Source organism: Bombus fervidus, chromosome 15 (assembly GCF_041682495.2).
Source record: "Bombus fervidus isolate BK054 chromosome 15, iyBomFerv1, whole genome shotgun sequence".
In the NCBI taxonomy this organism is placed as follows: domain Eukaryota; kingdom Metazoa; phylum Arthropoda; class Insecta; order Hymenoptera; family Apidae; genus Bombus; species Bombus fervidus.
In genome coordinates this window covers 2,141,862-2,154,462 of record NC_091531.1, presented here as the reverse complement: position 1 = coordinate 2,154,462, position 12,601 = coordinate 2,141,862, and the positions used below count along the sequence as shown (strand labels likewise).

General features: G+C 34.5%; 1 protein-coding gene and 1 long non-coding RNA gene across 2 annotated transcripts; both read left to right on the top strand.

Moving 5' to 3' along the window:
- The first annotated feature begins 4,249 nt into the window (after positions 1-4,249).
- Positions 4,250-7,749, top strand: LOC139994747 (protein RRP5 homolog). Its single transcript, XM_072017660.1, has 4 exons — positions 4,250-4,257; positions 4,342-4,404; positions 4,477-5,035; positions 5,106-7,749. Exons 2-4 carry the CDS (start codon positions 4,342-4,344, stop codon positions 7,460-7,462), a joined length of 2,979 nt encoding a protein of 992 aa, XP_071873761.1. The 5' UTR covers positions 4,250-4,257; the 3' UTR covers positions 7,463-7,749.
- On the top strand, positions 7,748-8,752 carry LOC139994748 (uncharacterized). The gene is made up of 3 exons (XR_011801706.1): positions 7,748-7,833; positions 7,953-8,056; positions 8,146-8,752. It is a non-coding gene; the product is annotated as an uncharacterized lncRNA (long non-coding RNA).
- The last annotated feature ends 3,849 nt before the right edge of the window (positions 8,753-12,601 follow it).

The following is a 12,601-nucleotide window of genomic DNA, read 5'->3' as shown; positions in this document are numbered from 1 at the left end:
TATTGTTTTTTTTTTTTTTTTTTTTTATTTATCTAATTTGTACTTTACAATTTGTCCAGCTGGACATTCGGTAAATGTTTCTAGCTGACTGGTATTGACTCGCTGCTAGTGTCCTCTCATTCTTCGGCATTTTACAAGTGTTCTAAAAATAAGTACTACCTCTTCTAATGTCAAACAATGAATAATAAATATCTACACATTAATTATAAAATGTCATTAAAATTCTTACTATTATTTTGGATTATCCTGCAGGTACATATGTTAGTAGAAAAACATATTAACCAATATCAACCTTGTAAACAATTATAATATAAAGCGATATAAATGTTTATGTTAACGAATAAATAAAAATTATTTACTCTCACTAATACACGCTTAATTGAAAACAAAATATAGTTACAAAGATTTTGTTTTTCAATAGGTCTTTTCTAAATGTGAATTTTGTACACGTATTTAATTTATAAATATATTCATTATAAAAAAGTTTCTGCTGAAATGCGAGCCAATCGTTTCCTTTGGTTCAACAAAACGAAATAGTACGCCTTTTATTTTAAATTGCGTGTTTTGCCCACGATAGTTAATTATGTAAAAGAATTTGGAAAGAAAATTGGTTTGCATGATAAAACGGACATAAGTAATAGTACAGCTATTTGTCATATTTATTAGTAATTATAACAAGTATTAAACGTTTCTGTATTAAACGTCAATAAATGTCGTAGTGCTTATGGCCGGCCGTGTGTGTATGCAGTGTATATATGCATTGTTTCTTCGCTTCTTAACGGTTCACGCGTACGCCACAGCCGCGCTATAATGTACTTCCCCTCTCATCCTACACGAACGAAGCCGATCCAAAATATTCTAATTTTTGAATGGGAAAAAAATTTCCATTCCGGTTGATTATTGATATACAATGTTGACAGTCAATTGTCGTGGAATGGGATCCAATTTTCGAAGTATGCGTCAAAAGTTGAAAGCTGTAACTCGGGAAGCTTTACTGCAATGGATACGGAGACGTGAGATGTTAGAAATGGTTTGACACCGTTGTGATTTTTGTTCAGCGTGAAGGTGACATTTTGGAGGCCACGGCCATCTAGACAATAACCAGATAGTGTCCCAGGCCTAGAAGATAGAAAGAGGATAGCCATTTCTGACAGATACCCAGGGACAACCCTTCCAGAGGGACCAAACCTTAGTCTATAAATCTTCCCAAAATCAGCACTCCACACACTCTGTTATAGTATTCTGAACAATTTTACATAGATTATCATATCTAAAGTCTCAATATTTCACTTTAATTGTGAAACGTTCAAACTAATAATAAACGTGAAATAATTCAGAATAATTGATTAGTAATTAAGGAAACAACCGATAATCTATTAATTTCACGATTTTCTATATCTTCTACGTGACAAAGGTATCTGTTGACTAGTGAAAAGGCTGCATAGTACCAAATGTCTAATCTTATTCTTCATAGCATTCCAGTGTTGAATTTGTTTCCATAGTGTTGAACCGTGGATGATAATCGACAAATTATAAAAAAAATAACAAAAAAGTAAATTTTTGTAACTATAAAGAAGAAAAAGCAAATTATAAATAAAAATAAAAAAAAACATTTCTATAATCTTGTCGTTAAACTGCGGAAAAAATGAGATATGTAACGACAAGAACTAGCTGCAAACAAGCAAGATGAAAAATTTATTAATTTGTCTGCATAAACAATGACGTTTTTTCTCACAGTTGAACAAAGAAAGAAAATTTTTTCTCTATTTCTGTATATTACTTCATATTTATGCTACAAATTTTAAATGCAGATACTTGTATTTGAAAGTATGGAATAATTATTCTATTTTTCAGAATACTTTATCTTCTTTTTCCGCATTAATATTTTAACGACTAATAAATGAAAATAAACATACATATTTTTTAAAGTGTTCTGATGTAACAGTTCCATAGAGTAACGCAATTCCTTCGGGAAATACAAAGGATAACGCTTAAATTAACAGCACGCTCAGATATGGTGCGTACTCTCGACTGACGTGCTCTTATGAAGAAGTTTGAAGCGAACAATGTGTCACGTAAAATAAAAAAGAGAGAATTTATTTCTTAACACTTGGTTTACACTAACTACAATTTACTTCTGAACTCCAGTCGTGACTTTCCGAGACTGAAGCTCTTACAATTTGACTTTCGATCGGATCTGTTTCTTTTTTCTCTGTCATCCCACAATATCCCCACTATCCACGCGTTCGTTAGGCGTCCTTGACCGTTGCCACGCACGCCTTCGTTTCGAACATTCGACGGAAGAACCGTTGGAATACTGGTGACTCATTAGGCACTTCGGCGATATACTTAGTCGCCGAGTGCCGCCACATCTTTATCTCCGTTATCAGTTCATCGGGTTTGAAGTATGCCGGTCGTGACAAATGCATACTGTTTATTTTTTAATTATTATTATTTAATTTATACTTTACAACTTGTCCAGCTGGACATTCGGTAAATTTTTCTAGTTTAATTGCTATATAACATGTGGATGGCTACCCCCAGCGGGATACCATCTTCGAGTTTGACTATTTCATTTCTTTAGTGAGGTCAGTAGGGTGTTTTCTTTTTAGTCTTCTTTCTATGAGTTTTGTTCGCTTCAGCAGCTAGCTGGTTTGGATGTGTTGCCGTCCTTTCCTTGTATTTTTCTGCGTACAAGCCGATTTCTTCTCTGACCGTTGGTATTGTTAAGTCTTTACGTATATCCTCGTCTCTGACATACCATGGGGCGTTGACTATTGTTCTCAGTATCTTCGATTGTACATTGATGGTGCATTGACCACACAGGATCTATTGACCAAGTGCTCCCTTGAAATTCCTACTCATAGCGGCTCATAGCCACGAAGAAAGTTTCGACGACTGCGACGTTCGAGGCCAGGACGTCGTCAAAGAATAAACCCCGACGCAAGGTCTTCGAAAAGGAAAACCATTTTTCTACCCCAAAAGAAAACATTCTCTTTCGGGGAACTCGGCATCCTGTATAACGGGAAACGAGGAAAAGCTTGACACTGAAGTTAAATGTTACGTCTTATTAAATTCCAAAGAATCCGATAGTATACCTCTCTGCATCATAAAATCTGCATTTGTAAAGAAGTATTGTGTGAGAGAGAAATCGGGTGTATCAAAAAAAAAAAAAAAAATCAAAGGTTATTGAAATCAGATAAATCGTCCACTTTGTAAATAATTACCAGTTTTTCTTATTGAAAAATAAATCTTTTTTACTTAATTATCCAATCTTATCCGAAAGAAAGTTATTTTTAATAGTCTTTATCGCCGCTCTGATCGTGCTTATAGCTTCTATTGTAGACAGAACGTAAACATACTTTTAACTTCGGTTATCTTCGTTTTCTTATATCTCGTTTCTCTTGCTTTTTCTTTCTCCTTTCCTCTCTAGTGTCAGAGCAGCGATGTATATTGGCGTTTCTATACTCTCTATATTATACTGCTTATACTGCTGATTTTGTGTAATAAAGTTTACATAGTCTATCATATCGGAAATATTATTTACTTTATCATTATCATTTTACTTGCGAAACGTTTGAACTACGTGAAACAATTACTAGCGGCACTCGACAATAAACCTTCCAACGGTTTCTGTTCCTTGCAATACAAAGCAGGCTCTATCCCTCGGACAAGATGATTGCATACCTTCAACTAGCTTAAGAACCCGCCATAAATGTTAGGATTTCTGTAGTCAAGGTCCATCAAACAGATCAAATATGTTGTAGTTTTAACATTCCTTAATTTATTATCTACTCCAGAAAAATACGGGAAATCTGCTTTTCTCACGTATGATACTTCCCGCTAGCAAATTTCTCTCGAGGGCGGTTAGTATCCTTCTTCAACGTCCATATCCCCCACTTTCTTAACGAAGGCCTTTCTCGACGAATCCGATGATCTCGTATCCTTAGACATATCCCACCATAGTTTTCCTCTGCAGCATCATCGTGACGGAATGTCAGTCGTTAGACGGCAGTCAGAGTCGATAGTTGGTAGTTAGCAGTAATAGTTGACCCGAGTTCCTCCACATCTTAAGCAATCATCATCATAACTTCTATCGTGTCCAAGTCCAACTTGTAATCGCGAACCGCTCATAGTAATCGCGAGTTTTACGCAAAGTGTACATATAGAGTATTTGTTAATAAATATATATTGTTAACTATACTCGAGTGTTTCTTCAGCATTTAGCACGACCCACCAACTACATACTTTATCTCGGTACTTTATAGTTATACATTTCTACAGATTTTGTAAATTTTCTTTTTATAATGTATATAATAGTAACATAATTATTTTTCATAGATGACGTCGAAAAATCTTTTAAGAGGTGGAAAAGAAGTTCGAGAAAGGAAAGCATCAGATTTGGTAAATTTATTACATATATCCATCATATTTTAATATCTTAAAATTACTTATTCAATATTTGTACGTTAATAGTTATTTGGCAAATATGAGAAAATTGGTAAAAGGAATCGTGAGAAACAGAGGGCAAAGAAACAAGACGAAGAGGAACCAAATTTTGTTCCCAACACTGCAGAACGATTATCATATGCAACAATATCTGAAGGATTAGTGGTATTAGGATGTATTTCTGAAGTGACAAACTATGATTTGCTGATATCTTTGCCAGGCGGCTTAGTAGGTCGTGCCCAAATTACAGATATCAGTGAATGTTACACAAATTTGTTGCAAAATTTTGTCAAATCACAGGATTCTGAGACAAACGAATTTAAGTCCCTTCCTGAGTTATATACCTATGGAGATTACGTCGTATGTTATGTAAAAGCTATACAATCGCAAGAGATATTGCAAATTGCGATATCTCTTGAGCCCAGTCTAATAAATCAAAGTTTAGATGTTGCTTATTTAGATATTGGCTCAAAAATAGTATGTACTATTAGTAGTATAGAAGATCATGGTTATCTGGTAGACACAGGTTTAATAAACGTAAGAGCGTTTATTCCTACTAAGGAAAGTGGCAGTGAAAAATGTTTGTGTAAGTAAATTTAAATAATATATACATTTATGAAAAAAACTAACGATTATTACTAAGAAGTCTTATGTAGTTCCAGGTAAACAGCTTCTATGCTATGTTAAAGAAGTTAAAAATAATGAGAATACATCGACGATTACATTAACTTTGAAACGGAAGCTTGTTAAGACTATTTGTGAAACAGAAATTAAATCATTGGACAGCATGATGCCAGGCACAAAATTTGATCTTTCTATAAAGAAAGTGTTGTCTAATGGCTTATGTGTTTCATTAAATGAAAACAATATAGGATTCATAAATCAAATATATTTAGACGAGCCCTTATCTAAATATTCAAATAGTCTGACAATTACTGGAACATTATTATATATTTTGCCGACCATCAAATTTGCATACTTTAGCTCGACGATAGATAAATCTAGAGACAATACTATTAAGCCTGGAGATGTTGTAGAAGGAGCTACTGTTCTATTCAGAGAATCTCGTGGAATAGTACTACAATTAACTAAGAATGGAATACGGGGATTCGTTTCCTTGAAAAGAACAGGTGTTGAATATAATAAAATCATTGAAAAATTTGCACCTGGTACTACACATAAATGCAGAATATTATCATACAGCTGGTTAGATGGAATTTATCTCTGTACCATGCAGCGTTCGCTGCTGGAACAGAAGTACTTTTCATTGTCTGATTTTAAACCTGGCGACATGGTAAATGTAAAGATTACAGATATTGACAAAGTGAATGGTTTCGTTAATGTACAACTTGGTAAATTTAATGGACAAATTGCACCAGATCATATATCTGACGAAGGTTTAAGTGCCTTAAACAAGCTGAAAGTCGACGAAGAAGTAGAAGCAAGAGTCTTGTTCGTTCATATAGGCCGGAAAAAAGTATATCTCACTTTGAAAAGGTCTTTAATAACGAGTGACTTGCCCATTTTAGCGAACATACAAGACGCGAAAATTGACTCGAAACACCACGCAACTATCATTCAAATACATAAGCGTGGAATATTGGTAAAGTTCTTCGGGGATGTTAAAGGTTGGATTTCACATACTGCTCTCGACACGGAAACATCTAACGTAAATTGGAACTGTTCGATTGGACAAACAATTTTGGTAAAAGTTCAAACAGTGAACACAGATTCGGGAGAGATAACTGTAAAAATGGTTAATCAGGACATACAAGTTGAAAAAGCAGCATTCGATATTGGTGAAGAAGTAGAAGGCACAATAATAGAATCATCCACTCAAGGGTTATATTTAAGAATCAGTAGAAATGAAGGACAAACTGTTAGTACAGGATTTTTACCAGCTGGTCACATGTCACCTTGTATGGAGATTGCAGCTCTACTGGCATCAAAATATGTTCCTGGTGATACACTTTCAGCTCTTGTATTTGCTACAGTACCTAATTTAATTTTAACTAGGACTATTGTAACTCAAGGAAGATACAGGAATTTTGAGAAACTGAAAATAGGAGACTGTATACCTTGTACGATCAAAGATATGGAGCCAGATGGTATAAGACTAATTTTACCAGTTTCAGAATGTACGCCATTTGGATATGTGTCCTATAGTAACGTTAGTAATTTTAATCTACTGCACACAAACCAAATTTTAATGGCAAAAATATTTTCTATTAACAAGAAAGAACAACAATTAGGACTAACATTGTCGCTAAAGAAAATATACGATGATCTATCTGATCCTAAAAGTCGAATGGTGGCAGCATTGGATACATTGATCCTGTATTTTAATAAATTAGTAGAACTTTCAAGTAATTCATATTACAAAAACAGACCAATTTCATCTGTAAAATTAGGGCAGAGAGTTACTGGAAAGATTGAAAAAATTACGGCTGATGGTTTGGTTGTTCAATTACAGAATAACTTGCTAGGTATAGTGTCTAAGAATCATTACTCTGATAATAAAAAAATAGGGGACAAAATTTCTGGGACGATTATATGGATAAATTACGTACACGAGCTTGTCGAATTGACCACGTTATCGTCAATAATGCACAAAATAAGTGCCAAACAAAATAAGCAAATACAATTCCCGGACGGCAAATTGCTACGTGGTAGAATCTTAATGGTGACAAATTGGTTTATCTTGATATTCCTACAAGGTATTGGTAAAGGAACTTTAGCTGCGATACCTGTACGTCGTCACATAAACGATTTACAGCCAGATCTAACACCTTATACTATTCATTCTAAAGTTAAATGTTACGCCTTATTAAATTCCAAAGAATCCAATATTATGCCTCTCTGCATCATAAAATCTGCATTTGAAAACAAGTATGATGTGAGAGAGAAATCGAATAATAATAATTACTTAAAAAGGAAGAAACAAAACCAAGAGAACGTGGTACTTGCCAAAAAAATAAAAATTCAAAAGTTACTGGAAGTACCGAATGTGTAAAACAAAGGGAAGTTAAATCAACCTACCTCTTCGACCGTTGGGTCTTCGTGGTGCTTCTGACATTGGTAAAATGTAGTCATAAACTTTGGACACAGAAATATGGATGGTACGATAAGCCTACGGTCTATTCATCTGTGGATATAATATTTGCGATTCGTGATGTAATCGCACGTGGGTTACCTCATTGCTTATTGCCCCAGTTTAGCCGGTTTCTCCAGCTGGTTTACGATCAATTGCCTGCAACCTGTGAAGCAAAAAAATCAGACTGCACAAGAATTTTGTAGGTAAATCTGTCTTATACTATTCATTCTAAAATAGAACGATATATCTCATTAAGTTCCTCGGAATAAAATATTATGCCCATTTGCATGGTAAGGTTTGCATTTGAAAAGAAATACTCTGTAGAAGACAAGTTGTGCGATAATAATAACTTTAAAAAAGTTGATATTTTTAATTTCATAGAGTGCTTATTTCATAAATGAATTTATAGGAATGTCCTGAAGAAAGCACTTGTTTAAACATCACTATGTAAAAGCATGAGAATCTCGTTCAAAATGTATATCCAGTTTGAAGAGCAGTGTGGTATTCAGAAAGGTCTGGTTTGTGTTCAGCAAATATTTATACAATATGAAGAGAAGCGAGGTAACGAAGATAATAAAATATTTTGACACATTACTTTACAGGATGTCAGCAACAACTTAATACACAATATCTAAGAATATTTTGAAAATTTACTTCTATTTTATGGCTACAGATGCAAAAACATACTGTTAATATTGATATATACAGTGGCTTGGTAAAGTATTTACATAAGTCACAGAAAACTTTAATATTCATATTGTGTGTTGTATATAAAACATTTTGTTAGCACCATGATAATATTGTCCTATTTATATTGCCAATTTGAAAATATATATAAAAGTTGCAGGATATTTAATGTAAACTTATTGTTACTTCGGCCGGCTCTCTACCTAGACCAGGCCACATACCGCCGGCTGGCTGGCAATCAGATGTCCGCACATCCTCACGGCGTACTCTCAATAGCCTCAAGGACCCATCATAAATTTTAGCAATTTCCAGCTAAGGCCCTTCAGATCCAACAAACACCTCTTTAGTAATTCGTTTTCTAACAGTTTACTGTTTACTACGGGAAGATTCGGGAAAGTTCGTTTTCTCACGTATGATGCTTCCCACTCGCCACTTTCTCTCAGTGACAGTTAGCCCCTTTCTCACCCACCAACCTCGAAAATTAACCAATTACCAACGAAGCCTATTTCTTTCACTATCATAGCGAAACCCTGTCTTTAATGAATCAGCTCATCTGATGTCCGTGGATCCACCCATCACAAGTTTTCCTTCGCAGCATCATTTTCATAGAGAGTTAGTTGCTCTTTCGTTTTCGACCATTCAAACTTGCGTTATTCTACTCGAACTCAGAAATTACAATTACTCTCTAGCAACTCATATTTAATTTGTACATAAGCTGTTATAATAAACTGTAACTTGTAATTTGTTATATCAGTGTCATATTCAATTTAACCACCTCTATTATCCTAACCGAAATAGGTGATCGATCATTTCGTGGCGTCGATTATTCTAATCGTAACGGGAATTTACGACTCCCGTTGACGCGGTTCCTCGCAATCGCGTCTCTCCGCGAACGATCGAAACAGATGGCTTAGAACAGGAAATAAGCAGAAACCAAGCCCCAGAAAATCAGCTACATCAAACAAATATATTACCCCGTGTAAATAAAAATCCTATCCCAATCGAAACCATAGCCCAACTAAACATAATAAACGTTATCGAAGATTTCAAAAAAAGCATACTCAAAGCCTTACATGAACAACAAACACAATTGAACGAACTGAAACAATCATTAAAAACACACGAAGAAAGGATTGACCTATCATCATCATTATCAATGGTATAGAAGATGACTAACCCAAATCCACCAAATCAACAATTACAGAAAAGAACGAGTCATTTAAACTTAAAACATCTGAAAATAATTTCAATAAATGCCAACTCCCCAATTTCTAACCAAACAAGATATAGTATGCTAACCCTACTAAATAAAGAAACCCCCGATATCGTACTTATCTCAGAAACAAAATTAAACAAAATACACAAAATACATTTCAAAAACTACTCCCTTGTAAGACAAGACGGACCGAACACAACACAAGGTGGAGGGACAGCAATCCTCATAAAAAATCCGCTGAACTTCAAAATAATCCTACGTTACAAAATAACGAGTTTTAAAATCCTAGAAACGACGGTCATAAAAAATAAAGATAAATAATAATAAAAACTTATTTATCAGATTATCCGGAAAGTTCTTTTCGTTTTTTAAATAGGAGGTAAGTAGAAAATATATTTCCTTCTGTGTACCTTTCTTAAATAATGTATGATCCTTTCTCTTCTATCACCTTTTGCCATCTCTCCGGGAGTCTCATAATGCCATTTTTCCAAAATTCTCTTGGCTTACTTTTAAAATATTCTTCGAAGCCGATTTTCACTTAGTTTACTGATTTGAATTTTCTATTGCGAAGAAAATTCTTTAGGGAGAAGAACAAATAATAGTCCGATGGTACAAAGTCTGGAGAGTATGGAGGATGTGGTAAAATGTTCCAATCAAACTTTAGAAGTTTCGTTCGCACCGCTAAAGAAACGTGTGGCCTCGCGTTATCGTGGTGGAATACGACGCCACGTCTGTTCACCCCTTCAAGACGTTTTGTGATAATGGTCTCCTCAAGTTTTTCGAGTTGGGTGCAATATTTTTTGCTGTTGATCGTTTGCTCTTCCGGAAGTAATTCGTAGTAGTGGATACCTTTACAGTCCCACCAAATTGAAAGCAGCACCTTCTTCGGGTGAAGTCCAGGTCTTGCTACCGTTGGAGGACACTTATCTCGACTCCAAGAGAATCCAACTTCCCTCCCCAGTAATTAACTTTTTTAAAAATGGCTCTCTTTTCTTGCATTGAATTAACAAATCGCATGTCGAGATTCGATTCAGGAGATTGTTCTCCGTCAGTTGATGCGGACCCACACTTCGTAGGGATTAAGGTACCCAAGCTTTTTTAAATGTTCATGAATCGTTGTTCGCGGAATACTTAAAGCATCTGCTATCTCACGAACAAGCCTTGATAAGGTCAGTATCAGTGATGGATGGACGTCCGCTGCGATCTTCATCTTTCAGATAAAAATTTCCGGCTCTAAACCTCCTAAACCAATTCTGAACTGTTTGAACAGTTATAGACCAAATACCATAAACGTCACAAATCTCCTTTGCAAAGTTTTTAGGCGTACTGTCGTTTTTAAAACAGTGAAACATAACGTGACGAAAATGCATCTTTTGCTTTTCCATCTTTCACAACGCAAGAAACACTCGATACACTTTCTACTAACGTCGAGAACTGTTCTCTTGCCATAGCAGGGGATAACAAGTGACCACACGATTGACGGTAGAGTGATCTGGTGGTTTGTTCACTTAAGCGGAACGAGAGAAGGTTCCGAGCGGCGAACGCGAAAACAACTTTCTGGACGACCTAATATTTATTGATTTATATTTTTATCTATTTTCATATACACATATGAAAATATCTACAAATTACTTCGTGTTTGCCCACGTCTCCGGACATGTGTTTCTTTTTGACTTTAGAAATGAATCTGTTTCTTTCAGAATTGTTCTAGTTCCTTGTTCGAAAATGATTAAAATATGGCAACGTAGTGATGAGAAGTTTTCATTCAGAGAAAACAATTTACGATACTCTTGAGAAATTAAGCAGCAACAGACAAAATATTTGCGAAGATACTTCCAAAAGCAAGGATATGATATGGAAAAACTCTGGCTATTCACCAGAAGTGTTTAAAATACATTCAAACCTCTTTTGTACACACATATATATTTATTTATTTATACATTTTCAGATACACATATACAAATCTATTTTAATTGATTTCATCAGATGTTACCTTATACCAATTTATCTGTCCAATTCATATCTTAACGGTCCAGTAATCTAGTTTTCTATTTTATAGTTTTTTATTTTTTATACTCTTATATTTTATATTTTTATTTTTCATAGTTTTATTTTTATAGTTTTTATTTTATTTCACTTCGTAAATTTACTATAATCTGTACGTATTATTTCGCATCCATTTATACTGACTTATAATTATATTCAATTATTCGGACAGCACCGTAAGTCCAAAGAATACATGTTCATGGTCAGTTTATATCTAAACGTCCTACGTTCATTTTAGACATCCCTAGGATATTCGCAAGACTTAAATTCCACAAGTTTTAGAAGCATCCGTATTTTAAGTCTTACGAATGTTCTTGGGATTTCGTTTCGGAGTTTCTAAATTTTGGATATTCTGGAGAAAGAACTAAATATCAAATATTTTAAGAATAACCGTTTCGCAGATTTTACAGATGGTTAAATTGTTGATATCGATAAGACATTCATTGCGAAAAAAAACAAGACGTCCATTTCCGAAAATTTTTGCAATTTCCATAAAGTTTCCGTGTTTAGTTTATACACGTACTAAAAATTCTAGTTGCAAAAAGTACTAAATTGTAATAAATAGTTTAAATTTTAATCGGGAAAGATCGTGGTCCAATATATATCGATGCAAGATGTTCCGAAAATTGTGGTAGAAGCCGAAAAAAATGATTCCCCATGTAAAAATAAATCGAACATATAAAGCGACAATTTTTCAAACAAAGCTTCGTTTTCAAAAAATTCGACGATAAAGTTTCGTTAAGAACGCATACACTTGGGAAGTAACAACATTAAGTTAAACGTGTTTCTTCGCACGTATGTATTCTATTCGATGCTAGAAGCCGAACAGGGGTGATCCCCGGTGTAACGGAAACCGCAGAATAACAATTTTTTATACTAGTCTGTTATCATGAAAGTTCTGCATACCAAGAAACGTAACTTCTTTCACTTTTAAAACACATGCTAATTTATTTTTTCGTGTATGACAGAATGATACAAGACATAGTAATCTTGTGTAGTACTAAAAATATATTTATTTCTTTCTTTTTTATGTATACGATCATAGATTATTAACACGTTGAAAGTCAGGCTAGTTTTACAGGGATTGCCCGTGGCGCCATGATGAATTT